Source organism: Salmo trutta, chromosome 8, assembly GCF_901001165.1.
Source record: "Salmo trutta chromosome 8, fSalTru1.1, whole genome shotgun sequence".
Classification (NCBI taxonomy): domain Eukaryota; kingdom Metazoa; phylum Chordata; class Actinopteri; order Salmoniformes; family Salmonidae; genus Salmo; species Salmo trutta.
This window is the reverse complement of record NC_042964.1, coordinates 39,161,674-39,179,032: the sequence shown is the minus strand read 5'-3', so window position 1 is coordinate 39,179,032 and position 17,359 is coordinate 39,161,674. Positions and strand designations below refer to the sequence as shown.

Sequence of the window (17,359 nt, the reverse complement as noted above, 5' to 3'; positions counted from 1 at the left end):
CTGTTCTGACTTGGTGGTGCACATGTAGCCTATAGCCTGTTTTAGAGAAATGTTAATCACTGAATATTGTAAGGGCTTCATTGTCTGCTTATATGCCCCCGTTATTTATCCACGGTTCTGACTTGGTGTACAGGGAGAATACTGTAAGAATGGCCCATGTTCTGAATTCTGTTGCTGAACAAATAGTTATATTGACAATGTCTATCCTAGCTCGCTCATGAATGTCTTCATCTAAATTACGGATTGCCTCTTATCCGCTCATCGTACCTTATGCCATAGTGTGTACATCTCAATTGTCAGTAAAAAACACAGTTTTTTAAAACAAGTCAGCCATATAGCTATGTTTTAAAAAGGCAGTAAATAAGGCTGAGTTAACTGTTCGCTGCCAGACAAGGCTCCGCTGATAGCCAGGTGTAGCAGTTGTAAGGTGTTGGGACTGCTGTTGGGACTCTGCAGTTGGGACAGCTTTATGTAGGCCCTAACAGTTTGTGGGCACCGTTTGTCACCATTTTAGTGCAATTAATGTATTGTTTAGTGTTGTGTAGGGCTTTGCTGGCATGCATAATTAGTTTACTTTTTACACTAGTTTCCCACCAAGATTTACATGCTAAAATCACCAGTGATGATGACTCACACTGTGGTACTCTATGGCAGGGTTTCCTGCCATCTACGTCTTGGTTTTGCCCTAGCAACACACAGCTGATTCAAATAATCAAATTTGCTTGATGATGAGTTGATTATTTGAATCAGCTGTGTAGTGCTAGGTCAAAACCCAAACTCTTTTCTATGGGCACTTTGGAGAATATATCTGCAACCTTGACACTAGGTGGTTGCTATAATACCCATACCCATAGTATTGAGGAATTACCACATTGCATAACGAATCCTTCTATGGCCTCTGCAAGACTGGCAAGGCAACGTCCAACGGGTAAAATGTGTTCAAATTTAGCCATGTCATTAATTAGGTAATACAAATATATTCAATTCATAACTCTCCCTAGCCTGATTTGACAACATTCTTAGATTTAAATTCAATTAACTCAATGATTGGTGTGGGATTTAAATGATCTAAATATGGTATTCCCATCCACTGGACATGAACAAGAACCATATATCTAATCTATAGATGCGTGCAATTCAATTAGCTACGCAATATACTCACAACCTGATCCCCCGAACCATTTTCATACTAGAAAGCCGGTTTTCGACAGTAGCCTACTATATGTAATCTGTTATAATGAACAGTTTCCCCATGTCTGTGCTATGTCAGCAGCATCGATCTAGTTCTCTTGTTAGTGTTCGCCTGTTCTTGGTGTGAGGAATGTGAATTAATCCACACAGTACCTCTCTTATACAGCCACTCACTCAGATGGTGATAATTCATCTTTCCATTAATAGTCTTATTACAAGGGGGAAACACTTAGACATATTTAGCCACATACAAAAAGAAATATATAGCAATGTGGTATAAAACCATTCATTTCTCAGTGTGCGACGTGAGATAGAGGTTTTGTTTAACTCGTCTGCCTTGCTCATCGCGTTTGGGCGCGCTCATTTTCTGTTGTAAGAGGGGGCAGAATCGTTGTCTTGCTTCCCCTGTAGTTTAGGAGGTAGGGACGAATAGTACAGTCCAGAGCGAAAGCATTGAGCTCATTGAGTAGCGGACAATTGCAGCGAGTATCACCATCAGTACCACAACGGCACGCCAAGCCCCGGTGTTCAGACCGACCAACACACAGAAAATCCGCCACAGTCATTCCCTGACAGCCATGAAACAGACTCTGCTCGAGCTGATGAGGATGAGCAGAATATGCCGGATGGTACTCGCCACTTGTTTGGGATCTTTTATTCTGGTCATCTTTTATTTCCAAAGTATGTTCCAACCAGGTAGGTAGGGTCTCTGTCTCTCTCGAATTTGTTGTGTGTTGTGTTCATTGGTCTGTGACGTCCTGCCCAGTGCCCACTCTGTTGTGGCATGTTGATATCGATGTATTTGTTGACTGTGTTGAATCACGCATTTTATAAATAATGACAAGGTTGTAACACCCGGCCATCCGGGTGACGCGTAATTCCATCCTGTGTCGCCGAGGTTGGGAAAGAATGTGTTGCCTGTTTTAGGTCAAACGCTATCACATAGATTGTGCGTTTATGCAATTGATCGTATAGGCTATTGTGCCAGAGTCAGTCATCTCTTGGGAAACGAGCACGACATGTGTGTTTTGAGATTGCGGTACGCATCGCCTGTAGTCGCGGGCGTTCTCGCTGGTATGGATGGATTCTTTTTTGTCTCTCTCCAGTCAGTTTAGCTGAAGTCGACCCAGTGCCACTGCCACGGCACCGTTCGGCCGCAGCCGTACAGTAGAGGCTCTGTGCCACGAATCAAAGAGCCCTGCTTTCAGACGCGCAAAGATCGCACTGTACAAACAGCAAAATGCCTCAATATTGACCTACAACAGGTTTACAGTAACGCGAAATTATTTCTGAGCAACTGTGTGGCGCTGTTAGATTCATCCCACGACTGAAAGTGTTTCATTTGAGCTTCTGTTCCACGCCATGGTCCAGGATCAGAGAGGTGGCAAAAATACACTTTTTAGAAAGAGATATAAAATAATGATATGTAAGTGACGTATGAGAGAAAAAACGTGTGATTTAATGACCTCAATTATTTTTAATACATTGGCTATGCTTTATTTCAATGTGGCCACGTCTCTATTTGCGGTAGTAGGGAATATAGTGATGTAAATAATAATAGCAGGGTATTGTGCCATGTAGACTTTTCACAGCCAAAGTGCTAAAGGGGATTTTGCAGTAATACTTTTTTCGTTCCCCTCCTTTGATTCAAAGTTGTGTCCGAAAGGTGAACAAGTGGTAATGTTTTATTGAAAGAAAGGGGAATATCAGCGAATGCATTGTACTACAGAAGAACCAAGTACGAATGCGTAAAACTCAAATTGCCACGCTGTACTTCCACATCATTTGGTGGAATTTCTGAGTCCCCGGTTGAGTCATCGATGTAGCCTACAGCCGCGACGGGGTCCTTATCACTAGCCTACTGCACCGGAATGCGTGTCATCCCTATTCCGTTAACCAAACATCACCGTGGAAACTGCCCCGGTATATGTGCGTTAGTGCGCACACAGATACTAGGTCATGTGGAGGAATGTTTTCCAGCAGCGATGCATGACTCCCCCGCCACATTCTGTAGTTCCACAAAGACAAAAGGCTGAGGGGGTTGCTATAGGGAGTCTCTCCCAGGCATAGGGGTGAGGTATGCATGGACCTATCTCGTTTTAGAAGAGGGGACATCTGAAAATGTTGCATCTAATTGTTTTGAAGAATCCATGTCAGACATGTGAGAGAAAGCCCTGTGTAAGATGGTGTGTAAGATGGTGTGTGTCAGTGGTGGTGGAGCGGATGTGGGGTGTGTTTAATGGTAGTGGGGTTGTGTGTTTGGGCGATTATGAAGCGATTATGTGGGTGAGACCAGGGATTGACATTAAGGGATGCCCTATTGCCAGAGGCAAATTAAACCTGATCTGAGGTTGCCCCCATTAACGGCAGGTGAACCAAACTGCACACTATTTCCAGTAGCCTAAAACTGTTCTGTCTGGTTCCTGAACCATTGCTTAAGTGAATAACGGACCAATGTCTGACATTTCGGTGTGGTAATTGTGCTTATTTCTCTCCCTCTTCGACCTCCCCTCCCCCCACTCACACACACACAATACAGCCCTAAGAACATGACAGACTGAACCCCTCTGGTCTTCCCGTAACAGTTCACGGCACACGGAAGTCCGAGGAGCGTTCCTCTGGTTCCGGAATGTTAGACTGCCTGGGAATCCCGTCTTGCCCCCCCCTGTGCAAACTCTCACCTCGTTTACAGGCCCTTTGGGGTCACGACCCTTTAAACCAGACAATGGAGATAGACTCATCATCTGGGGCGTTCTCACTATGGGCTCAACACACACACGCACGCACACACACACTTGCTCGCATGCGCGCACGGCTGCAAACATGCACACACACTGCGGACACTCCAGTGAAGTGTTCTCAAAGAGACAGATCCAGCTTGAGTCATAGTCCGTTGAGCTCAGTTGTAGCTTTGTGCCTCTGATAGATCATTCAGTGTCTGTGTGAGGTTGCCTTCCACTGCAGGCATCCGTTTTAAAGGCATTAGGACTGGGACCAAAGGAGCAACAGCAGCTAATATGGCTGTTTTTGTTTAGTCAGTATCTTTTTGGTGAGAGGGTTGCCAGGGGGTATTTTGGAGAGACTGGGCATGACTGTCTGTGTGTGTTTGTGTGCGTGTTTATACTGGGACTCTGTTCAGTGTATTTTCTCGGCTGTGTGTGAGTGGTGACTTGGTTGTGCACTCTGGCCTCAGTCACGCACTCACGTTTTCACATCCCCCATAATGCACCAGTGTGTCCAGACTAGAGCAGCCGAGCATGGCACAGTGACATGGCTCACTGACCTAATTGGAACCAGCTGAATTTTTGGGTAAGATTTCCATAGCGACGGACCTCAAAGAGAGCTAGTGGAGGGGGGAAAAGGGGGGATGAGGCAGTCAGATGGAGTTTAGCCGGAAAAGGACTTGATCAAGAACGAGATGGCCAAAGCCACTGGTGGAAATTCTTGGGGAAACTCAAAATTCCTTACTGCTTGCTCACCCCGGGACAGTAATGTAGGGTGGAACTGATCCTTTGGGGAAGACGGCTGATTTGCAGAATGTAGATACCTCATCCATAATCACTGGAGTTTTGATGATATAATCATTTGACTTACATTCTAGAGCTCTACAGTGTCTCCCTTTGTGCATAGGAATTCAATGGCTTTTATCCATTTTGAGGGAATTCTAGAGTTCTTGTCCCTGTTTCTGTGCATGTGTTCTAGAACTGTCTCTTTTTGTGCGGTGGAATTCTCTAGCACAAAAGCTTCTGATGTTATTCTGTACAGAGGAAGAGATGACCTCAGAGTAATGAAACAAGATTCTACTCTCTCTGCCTCTCTGTCTCTCTCTCAAAATTCAATTCAATTGGCTTTATTGGCATGGGAAACACGTTTTACATTGCCAAAGCAAATGAATAGAGACAAACAAAAGGGAAATGAACAAGGAATACATTAGTAAACATTACACTCACAAAGTTTTCAAATATATAGACATTTCAAATGTTATATATTGGCTTTGTACAGTGTTGTAACAATGTTGCAAGTGGTTTGGAAGTATGAAAGGGGAAACCATAAAGAGATGATTATAGGTTGTATTTACAATGTTGTTTGTGCTTCACTGGTTGCCCTTTTCCTCATGGCAATCGGCCACAAATCTTGCTGCTGTGACTGCACACTGCGGTATTTCGCCTAACAGATATGGGAGTTTATCAATGTTTGATTTGTTTTCAAATTCTTTGCGGGTCTATAATCTGTGGGAAATATGTCTCTCTAATGTGGTCATTTCAATTGGCAGGAGGTTAGGAAGTGTAGCTCAGTTTTCTACCTCATTCTGTGGGCGGTGTGCACATAACTGTCTTCTCTTGAGAGCCAGGTCTGCCTACGGCGGCCTCTCTCAATAGCAAGGCTATACTCACTGAGTCTGTACATAGTCAAGGATTTTCATAATTTAGGGTCAGTCACAGTGGTCTGGTATTCTGCTACTGTGTACTCTCTGTTTAGGTCCAGATAGCATTCCAATTTACTTTGTTTTTTGGTTGACGCTTTCCGTGTCAAATGGTTATGTTTTTGCTCTCTCATAATTTGGTCGGGTCTAAATGTGTTTGTATCCTGGGGCTCTGTGGGGTCAGTTTGTGTTTGTGAACAGAGCCCCAGAACCAGCTGGTTTAGGGGACTTTTCTCTAGGTTCAGCTCTCTGTAGGTGAGGGCTTTGTGGTGGAATGTGTGGACATTGCTTCCCTTTAGGTGGTTGTAGAATTTAACAGCTCTTTTCTGGATGTTGATAACTAGCGGATATAGTCCTCATTCTGCTCTGCATGGATTGTTTGGGGTTTTGCATTGTACACAAAGTATATTTTTGCAGAATTTTGCTCAATTGGGTGTTTGTCCAATTTTGTGAGTTCTTGGTTGGTGAGTGGACCCCAGACCATAGAAGGCAATGGGTTCGATAACAGATGTAAGTATTTTTTGGGATGTTGAGTTATATGTTCCTTTTGATGGCACAGAACCCTTCTTGCCTTGTCTCTTAGATTGTTCACAGCCTTGTCGAAGTTATGGTGTTGATGTTTAGGCAGAGGTATGTATAGCTTTTTGTTCGATCTAGGGCAACGGTGTCTAGAGGGAATTTGTATTTGTGGTCCTGGCAACTGGACTTTTTTGGAACACCATTATTTTTGTTTTAATGAGATTTACTGTCAGGGCCCAGGTCTGACAGAATCTATGCAGAAGATCTAGGTGCTGTTTTAGTCCCTCCTTGGTTGGGGACAGAAGCGCCAGATCATCAGCAAATAGTAGACATTTTACTTCAGATTCTAGTAGGGTGAGGCCGGATGCTGTAGACTGTTCTAGTGCCCTCGCCAATTCGTTGATGTATGTATGTATGTATGTATGTATGTATGTATGTATGTATGTATGTATGTATGTATGTATGTATGTATGTATGTGTGGTGTGTGTGTGTGTGTGTGTTGAAGAGGGTGAGGCTCAAGTTGCATCCCTGTTTCACCCCACGGCCCTCTGGAAAGAAATGTGTGTTTTTTGCCAATTTTAACCGCACACTTGTTGTTTGTGTACATGGATTTTTTATAATGTTGTATGTTTTTCCCCCAACACCGCTTTCCATCAATTTGTATAGCAGACCCTCATGCCAAATTGAGTGAAAAGCTTTTTTGAATTCAACAAAGCATGAGAAGACTTTGCCTTTGTTTTGGTTTGTTTGTCAATACGGGTGTGCAGGGTGAATATGTGGTCTGTCGTACGGTAATTTGGTAAAAAGCCAATTTGACATTTGCTCAGTACGTAGTTTTCACTGAGGAAATGTACAAGTCTGCTGTTAATGATAATGCAGAGAATCTTCCTAAGGTTGCTGTTGACACATATCCCATGGTAGTTATTGGGGTCAAATTTGTCTCCACTTTTGTGGATTGGGGTGATCAGTCCTCTGTTCCAAATACTGGTGAACATGCCAGAGCTGAGGATGATGCTAAAGAGTTTAAGTATAGCCAATTGAAATTTGTGGTCGGTATATTTGATCATTTAATTTAGGATACCATCAACACCATAGGCCTGTTTGGGTTGGAGGGTTTGTATTTTGTCCTGTAGTTCAATGTAATTGGAGAATCCAATGGGTTCTGGTAGTCTTTAATAGTTGATTCTAAGATTTGTATTTGATCATGTACAGTATTTTTTTGCTGTTTGTTCTTTGTTATAGAACCAAAAAGATTGGAGAAATGGTTTACCCATACATCTCCGTTTTGGATAGATAATTCTTTGTGTTGTTGTTGTTTATTTAGTGTGTCACAATTTTCCCAGAAGTGGTTAGATTCTATGGATTCTTCAAATACATTGAGCTGATTTCTGATGTGCTGTTCCTTCTTTTTCCGTAGTGTATTTCTGTATTGTTTTAGGGATTCACCATAGTGAAGGTGTAGGCTCAGGTTTTCTGGGTCTCTATGTTTTGGTTGGATAGGTTTCTCAGTATATTTCTTAGGTTTTTGCATTCTTCATCAAACCATTTGTCATTGTTGTTAATTTTCTTAGGTTGTCTGCTTTAAATGTTTAGATTTGATAGGGAAGTTGAGATGTCAAATATACTGTTTAGGTTTTCTACTGCCAAGTGTACACCTTCACTATTACAGTGAAACGTTTTGTCCAAGAAGTTGTCTAAAAGGGATTGAATTTGTTTTTGCCTAATTGTTTTTTGGTAGGTTTCTACACTACTTTCCTTCCATCTATATAACTTCTTAATATTATGCAGTTCCTTTGGCTTTGATGCCTCATGATTGAGTTCAAGTAGACTGTGATTTTGCCGTGATCTGATAGGGGTGTCAGTGGGCTGACTGTGAACGCTCTGAGAGACTCTGGGTTGAGGTCAGTGATAAAGTAATCTACAGTAATACTGCCAAGGGATGAGCTGCAGGTGTACCTACCGTAAGAGTCGCCTCGAAGCCTACCATGGACTATGTACAGATCCAGCATGCGACAGAGCTGCAGGAGTTGTGACCCGTTTTTGTTGGTTGTTTTGTCATAGTTGTGTCGAGTGGGACATATTTGGGAGGAAATGCTTTCACCTACATGTAGTTGTTTGTCCCACTGTGTGCTAAGAGTGTCAGGTTCTTGTCCAGTTCTGGCATTTAGGTCGCCACAGACAAGTACATGTCCATGGGCCTGGAAATGGTTGATCTCCCCCTCTAGGAGGGAGAAACTGTCATCGTTAAAGATTCTATTTGGGAGATATAGGTAGCACACGTGAGGCCTTTTTTCTCTGTTGAGATAGTTCTGGGAGGGTGTCGGGCTGGTCTGGGCGGGGTGTCCGTTTCTCTGTTGCTCGTGTATGAGGTGCTGGGGCTGCAGTTGAGGGTGATGTCCTTCATGGTCCTGGCAAAGGTGGGGGCTGCTGTCTTGTAGAGGCGGACCTGGCCATAAAGGCTGTTCAAGTCCAAGGTGGAGGGATGAGCCAGGTAAACATTTGGTTTTGAGGCACAGTCCCAGGAAGTGCTTGCATTCACCCGCAGTGTGGTGGCAGGGTGAAAGTATTTTTGTGGTAGCAGGTGGAGATAACCACTTGTGTGTTGGGGAAGAGGCTTTTTCAATCACTCCCTTGGGTGCTGTGGCCACCTTTCCTGCTGGGCTCTAAGGTTGTTTGTGCCTGTGTGTATTATGATGTGGCTGGGGGACCCTAGTCGGTCCTCTAACAACAGCTTCAGGGCACGCCGGGTGTTCGGACACTAGAGTTTAGCCACTTTTGGAAAAAGTTTCCTCTCATCATTGTATTTCCCATTTTGAGTCAATGAGAGCACAATCTCTGGCTTTTGTGTGTCCTCAGTGGGTGTGAGGGTGTTGTCAGGAGAGCTATCCAGTGGGCTCTCTCTCGCTCTCTGTCTCTCTCTCTCTGCTCTCTCTCTCCTCCTCTGTCTCTCTCGGTCTCTCTCCTCTGTCTCTCTCTCTGTCTCTCTCTCTGTCTCTCTCTCTGTCTCTCTCTGTGTCTCTCTCTCTGTGTCCTCTCTCTCTGGTCTCTCTCTCTGTGTCTCTCTCTCTGTGTCTCTCTCTGTGTCTCTCTCGTTGTCTCTCTCTCTGTGTCTCTCTCTCTGTCTCCTCTCTGTCCTCTCTCTCGTCTCTCTCTCTCTGTCTCTCTCTCTGTCTCTCTCTGTCTCTCTCTGTCTCTCTGTCTCTCTCTCTTTCTCTCTCTGTCTCTCTCTCCCTCCCAACCCCATTGTCCTGTATCCTCTCTCTCTCTTCTGCCTGTGAGTGTGTATTGTGGGAGGGTATCCCAGACGTCCTGAAGGACCATGACATTGTGGCTCTGTCCCCACATTTCGTTGGCCTGTGGTGCTCCAGTTCAGGGCCCATGACTGTGTTGCGTCTGGACTTTAGGCCGGGCAGCCGTGAGGTTGATAGCCATCTGTTGGAGAGTCTGGACTTCAATACAGGGGACTGCCACACACACACACACACACACACACACACACACACACACACACACACGTGCACACGTGCAGATATATAAGGACACACACATGCACTCTGATAATACAGTTATTAAGTAATTAACAGCTATAGACATTCTTTAGCACAGAACAACAAACACAGACTCATTTATATGGGCGACAATAGACAGATAGTCTTCTAGAAACAGAGAGAGTGAGAGAGCCCCCACTTCCCCCCCCCCCTTACTTCCTGTGCTTCTGATAATCTGACCATGGGCCTTAAGTAAGGGGCCACACACACACACACACACACACACACACACACACTCTTGTACAACTAACACACACACAAACACAGTTACACGTTTACTGGTAGTACTGCGTATGGGAAAAATGAAGTCAGCCTCCCCCTCAGAAACCACAGAGAAGACCAGTCGTCTCTCAGTGGTATCAGCAGTCTTTTATGGCTTTATGGTTTGTACTACTGTGAGAGAGACATTCTTCCTGCCTGGTGAAACCAAGCTGTGTGGCCCAAATGGTGTTAAAGGACAGATACTTAATAAAGCTCTAGTAGGGTTTTGAAGGTGTGTGTAGGTGTGATTGAGTAAAGGAGGTAGAGAGATAGAGGAAGAGAGTGGTGAGTGTGTGTTCTTTGGATACAGCTGTTGAAGAAAAATAAACGCACCCCTATTTAGGCGAGGTGCTGGCTAGCGGAGTAGAAAACTTGAAAATAAGGGAGCTGCACACTCTAGGAGCTCAGATGCAAAAATGTAATATCCAACGCTTCGACAGCCAAGCTGTCTTCATCAGGGTAGAGAGATAGAGGAAGAGAGTGGTGAGTGTGTGTTCTTTGGATACAGCTGTAACAGAGCATAAACACACTCATGTTCACATGCACACACACACGCACACACACACGCACACACACACACACACACTGTAAATAGTTGAGTGAAAGGTAGTGTGTCTAATGGGGGCAGACCTCTCTATTTAACAGACGAGGGGCTCACAGATGTTCAGGGGTTTCTCTCAACCCCAAACAATCATTTCCTCCCTGATAGGAGGTGGGTACGGAAAGGGGGATGTTAATGATGGAAAATGTCTGCTTGAGGGGTGTTTTCTACACGTCAACATCTGGTTGCCACGTATCGTAAACCGTGGACTCTGATTGAAGGGCACGTTAACCAGTCTGACTGGGTTCTGTTGATCTCAACAACCTCTTCCGTTCTCTGTTATTGGGCGGTTGCAATGTTACCTGAGTGTTGCTGGAACGTCAGACTAAGACAGATGTGAATGTTATCACGCTGCCTCCTGCCGATAAATATTGATTTGGTTGTTATGTTTTAGTCCCTTGGTGGTCAGCAGGTTAACAGGCAGTTAACACGGGAAGTTAACCACATTTGGGCATTATTAGCGGCTGTGCGTTGGAGAGAGGGATAGAGGAGGGTGCTGGAGCATATTTGGGTAGTGACAGCATGGTCCGTCGCTGACGTGAAGTGCTGCTCAGCCTCTCAGACAGACTCACGGCTAATATTTACCTTCAGAGGGCCAGAAGAGCCAACGAGGTGTGTGTGTGTGTGTGTCAGCTACGTACGTGTCTGAACATATCGGTCCTTCCTTTGTTGTTGTCAACTTGTGTGTCAATTTGTTTCAGAGAAGAAATGTGTGTGTGTGTGTGTTAGACAAAGAGAGAGTTTGTTGCCCAATTGCCCTTTCTTTTTTGGGTGAGTGCTCAGTTTAGTCCCGAGCCCCTGCTCTACCAACACACTGATTTAGTCATTAGAGTGAGTAACAGCCCGTGGCGAAGAAGTCTGCAGTCTGCTGCCTTGAGACCAACAACACCAAAGCAGGACTGTTAGGGTACAGAAGTGGAGACTTAGCCTGGTTCCAGATTTACTTGTGTTGTCTTGTCAACTCCTATTGTCTGTGAAGATGAACATAGGTGCTGGCAAGACATCTCAAACAGGTCTGGGACCAGAATATAACGACCACAGGCGCTATAATGACCACAGGAGAGTTTTCTCGGCTAACCCAGAACTAAAGTCTTGCGTAATTGGTCAGATGCTCGATTAAGTTCTAGGTCCATACGTATAACGAGGATTGGAACTGGAACAAAGAGCTCCACCCTCTCTCTCTGCAAGTTACGGGCAAGTCTATGAGCCACATGTCCCCGCACCTTCCAAAATTCAATAGCTGCTAACACCTGCAAAATCGGGATTTGTCCACGTCCGCATTAGCACCAGAACTAATGCTGCTCGTTATTTCACGCATCTCGTTGTATCATGACAGATCTACGGTGCCATTTATGTTTACGCAGTCTGTCTACGAGAGGTTATCGAGAGAGCACAAACAGGTCTGGGACCAGGCTATAGATTGTAGACTCAGGGCTGTAGACTGCATGGTGGCCGTGAAGGAGTGAGTGAATCATGGTTTTAATTAAATGGAGGATGTCTCAGTCACCATGTGTCATTAAGTGGCTTTGAGAGGAACATTCAAAGTGCTGCACTATGGCTAATGGGAAACATCTGAAACATACACACTTATTCCAAAGTCATGGGCATTAATATGGAGTCGGTCCCCCCTTTTCTGCAATAACAGCCTCCACTCTTCTGGGAAGGCTTTCCACGAGATGTTGGAACATTTCTGTGGGGACTTGCTTCCATTCAGCCACAAGAACATTAGTGAGGTCGGGCACTGATGTTGGGCGATTAGGCCTGGCTCGCAGTCAGCGTTCCAATTCATCCCAAAGGTGTTTGATGGAGTTGAGGTCAAGGCTCTGTGCAGGCCAGTCAAGTTCTTCCACACCGATCTCGACAAACAATTTCTGTATGGACCTCGCTTTGTGCACTGTGGCATTGTCATGCTGAAATAGGAAAGGACCTTCCCCAAACTGTTGCCTCAAAGTTGGAGGAACAGAATCATCTAGAATGTCATTGTATGCTGTTGCGTTAAGATTTCCCTTCACTGCACAGTTGGCACTATGCATTGGGGCAGGTAGCGTTCTCCTGGCATCCGCCAAACCCAGATTGGTCCGTCGGACTGCCAGATGGTGAAGCGTGATTCATCACTCCAGAGAACGCATATCCACTGCTCCAGAGTCCAATGGCGGCGAGCTTTACACCACTCCAGCCGACGCTTGGCAATGAGCATGGTGATCTTAGGCTTGTGTGCAGCTGCTCGGCCATGGAAACCCATTTCATGAAGCTCCTGACGAACAGTTCTTGTGCTGACGTTGCTTCCAGAGGAGATTTGGAACTCGTTAGTGAGTGTTGCACCCAAGCAGTGAGTGTTACGCTACTCGCTTCAGCACTCGGCGGTCCCATTCTGTTAGCTTGTGTGACCTTCGTGGCTGAGCCATTGTTGCTCCTAGACGTTTCCACTTCACAATAACAGCACTTACAGTGGACCAGGGCAACTCTAGTAGGGCAGAAATGTAATGAACTGACGTGTTGGAAAGGTGGCATCCTATGACGGTGCCACGTTAAAAGTCACTGAGGTTTTCAGTAAGGCCATTCTACTGCCAATGTTTGTCTATAGAGATTGTGTGGCTGTGTGCTCGATTTTATACATCTGTCAGCAACGGGTGTGGCTGAAATTGCCGAATCCACTTATTTGAAGGGGTGTCGACATACTTTTGTATATACTGTGTATGTAACCTTTGTTTAAACTCCTTTGTCTGTATTCTGTCTCTAAATGTTGTCACTAGCAGCACCATGTCACTAGCAGCACCATATCATCGAGTAACATTCTGAGTATGTCGTCTATCACTAGCAGCACCATATCATCAAATAATATTCTGAGTATGTCGTCTATCACTAGCAGCACCATATCATCACCTAATATTCTGAGTATGTTGTCCATCACTAGCAGCACCATATCATCACCTAATATTCTGAGTATGTTGTCTATCACTAGCAGCACTATATCACTAGCAGCACCATATCATCAAGTAATATTCTGAGTATGTTGTCTATCACTAGCATCACCATATTATCAAGTAGTATTCTGAGTATGTTGTCTATTACTAGCAGCACCATATCATCAAGTAGTATTCTGAGTATATTGTCTATCACTAGCAGCACCATATCACTAGCAGCACCATATCATCAAGTAATTTTCTGAGTATGTTGTCTATCACTAGCAGCACCGTATCACCAAGTACAATTCTGAGAATGTTGTCTATCACTAGCAGCACCATATCATCGAGTAATATTCTGAGTATGTTGTCCATCACTAGCAGCACCATATCATCACCTAATATTCTGAGTATGTTGTCTAACACTAGCAGCACTATATCACTAGCAGCACCATATCATCAAGTAATATTCTGAGTATGTTGTCTATCACTAGCATCACCATATTATCAAGTAGTATTCTGAGTATGTTGTCTATTACTAGCAGCACCATATCATCAAGTAGTATTCTGAGTATATTGTCTGTCACTAGCAGCACCATATCACTAGCAGCACCATATCATCAAGTAATATTCTGAGTATGTTGTCTGTCACTAGCAGCACCGTATCACCAAGTACAATTCTGAGAATGTTGTCTATCACTAGCAGCACCATATCACTAGCAGCACCATATCATCGAGTAATATTCTGAGTATGTTGTCTATCACTAGCAGCACTATATCACTAGCAGCACCATATCATCACCTAATATTCTGAGTATGTTGTCTATCACTAGCATCACCATATTATCAAGTAATATTCTGAGTATGTTGTCTATCACTAGCAGCACCATATCATCAAGTAGTATTCTGAGTATGTTGTCTATTACTAGCAGCACCATATCATCAAGTAGTATTCTGAGTATGTTGTCTATTACTAGCAGCACCATATCATCAAGTAGTATTCTGAGTATATTGTCTATCACTAGCAGCACCATATCACTAGCAGCACCGTATCATCAAGTAATATTCTGAGTATGTTGTCTATTACTAGCAGCACTATATCATCAAGTAATATTCTGAGTATGTTGTCTATTACTAGCAGCACTATATCATCAAGTAATATTCTGAGTATGTTGTCTATCACTAGCAGCACCATATCATCAAGTAATATTCTGAGTATGTTGTCTATCACTAGCAGCACTATATCACTAGCAGCACCATATCATCAAGTAATATTCTGAGTATGTTGTCTATTACTAGCAGCACCATATCATCAAGTAATATTCTGAGTATGTTGTCTATCACTAGCAGCACTATATCACTAGCAGCACCATATCATCAAGTAATATTCTGAGTATGTTGTCTATCACTAGCATCACCATATTATCAAGTAACATTATGAGTATGTTGTCTATCACTAGCAGCACCATACCATCAAGTAATATTCTGAGTATGTTGTCTATCACTAGCAGCACCATATTATCAAGTAACATTATGAGTATGTTGTCTATCACTAGCAGCACCATACCATCAAGTAATATTCTGAGTATGTTGTCTATCACTAGCAGCACCATATCATCAAGTAATATTCTGAGTATGTTGTCTATCACTAGCAGCACCATATCATCAAGTAATATTCTGAGTATGTTGTCTATCACTAGCAGCACCATATCACTAGCAGCACCATATCATCAAGTAATATTCTGAGTATGTGTAAATGTAAGTAGAGAATAAAGTTCATTCTGATCACACCTTGTCTGTCTGTATCATCTAATTCTTTCATTCCCCTCCCTCTCCCTGCTCTCCCCCCTTTCTTCCTCTCTCTCTTTCGCTCTCTCTCTCTCCCTCTCTCTCCCCCTCTCCCCCTCTCCCTCTCTCTATTTAGCCTCTCTATCAGGCCTCGAGTGAGTGTGTTAGTGGGTGTGGTACGTTCCAGCCTGGTTGTTCTGCCACTGCCAGCGCGGCTGGTTTGGCAATGCCACAGGGAACGGTGGGCACCAACACCAGCCTGTGAGCCCACAACATGGCAGGTTACCAGATGGCCGCTGGGTTGGGCAGCGTGGCGCAACTCAAAGACCCCTCTCATGCCCGTCCAGGAAAGGGGAGGAGGGCTGGACACTTTGCCATCATAGAGGAGCAAATAGAGCTCTCCTGACACACACACACACACACACGCAACCCCATCTCCTCTCCAAGTCAAAGTGCTGCCAGTCCAGGCTGAGAACATGGCGTCTGTGGTGTGAAGTCTGGTCAGGTTATACCAGGACACAGTCACTCTGTCTAGACCAGAGAGAGAGCAGGAGAGAGGGAAGAGGGAGGAGAGAAGGAAATAGGGATCAGGAGAGAAGGAAAGAGGGAGGAGAGAAGGAAAGAGGGAGGAGAGAAGGGAAGAGGGAGGAGAGAAGGAAATAGGGATCAGGAGAGAAGGAAATGGGGATCAGGAGAGAATGAAAGAGAGAGGAGAGAGGAGAGAAGGGAAGAGGGAGGAGAGAAGGGAAGAGGGAGGAGAGAAGGGAAGAGGGAGGAGAGAAGGGAAGAGGGGGAGGATGACATAGGAGAGGGGAGAGGAGTATAGGTGAGAGATGGAGGGCTGGATTGGGAAGGGTACAGGGTATGAGGATTTAGATGTTGAGAAACGAGTAGGAAGAAGATGGAGGAGAATGTTTGAGGAGAGGGGGATGATGTGGTGTTGACTGGAGAAGAGAAGAGAGAGAGGTAGATGAGACGTGGGGAAGAGAGTAGAGCTGTTGAGAGACTGCACACTGCTGAGTTGTACCTGACCCCTAACCCAGCCTGCTCTGCCAAAACTCAGAGAGCCAGAGCCTACACAGTGACACAGCTAGAAAGAGAAAGATGGAGAGAGTCTGAGGAGGACATACACTGAGTGTACAAAACATGCTCTTTCCATGACATAGACTGACCAGGTGAATTCAGGTGAAAACAATCCATGTCACCTGTTAAATCCACTTCAATCAGTGTAGATGAAGGGGAGGAGACAGGTTAAAGAAGGATTTTTAAGCCAGGACTATAATTTCTCCTTCTGTCTATTTTAAGAGTACGCAGTCTTCGATTGGACACACACTATAATTTGGTGGTGCAAGACTGCATTACTGGAGGCATTATATGTAACTGAGATCACTCTGAGAGAAGGAGGGACAGACCATGTCCAGACTACAGGTCTAAATGACTCAGTCACACTGTACTCCCCCATTTTATCTTCCTCAGGAGAATGGTATGTCACAGAGCAGGTCAGAGAGTTTGGGTGTATGGAACAGCGGCAGCTGCTGATTGGCTGAATACCTGTGGCGCGAGGTGGTTGGAGTTGTCAACAAAGCAGCATGACAGAAAAATATGTTAAGTTCTTTAACTACTGGTAGTTTCTTTGAGAAGATACTGTATATAAAGTGATATGTGCATTTGAACAACAGCATAGATACACCTATTTCACTTGTTCATGTCAAAAAGCGAATGGCTACTGCTGCACATGCTTCCACTGTTTTGAACAGATTAGATTATACTATTTAGAATGAGCATCCAGCTCACCAACGACTGAGTGCACCAGGGAGCACGGTCCTTACTAGTTACCCCCGCTACAAAGTCACAAAACCCTCCAATTTCTACAAATTAAAATGTGATTTTAAACCTAAAACGAACCTTAACCCTAACATTAACCACACTGCTAACCTTATGCCTAACCCCTCACCTTAAATACTTTTTACAATATAGCCAATTTTGGTGGTAACTAGTGGAAACCAGGGAGAACGCAACAAAGACATGACCTTACTGGAGATCGCTAGCTAACATAATCTCACAAATCATGATGCGTTTTTTTCATACGGAAAAACATCATATATCCGAGTTAGTCATATATTA

General features: G+C 44.3%; 1 protein-coding gene across 1 annotated transcript in view; it reads left to right on the top strand.

Moving 5' to 3' along the window:
- Nucleotides 1-1,663: 1,663 nt before the first annotated feature.
- The window catches only part of LOC115198867 (carbohydrate sulfotransferase 11), an 84,080-nt gene continuing 68,384 nt past the window's right edge, over nucleotides 1,664-17,359 (top strand). The window contains exon 1 of the mRNA XM_029761250.1: nucleotides 1,664-1,887. Coding sequence (XP_029617110.1) covers nucleotides 1,770-1,887 — 118 coding nt within the window. The 5' untranslated portion in view covers nucleotides 1,664-1,769. The remainder of the gene's footprint in view (nucleotides 1,888-17,359) is intronic.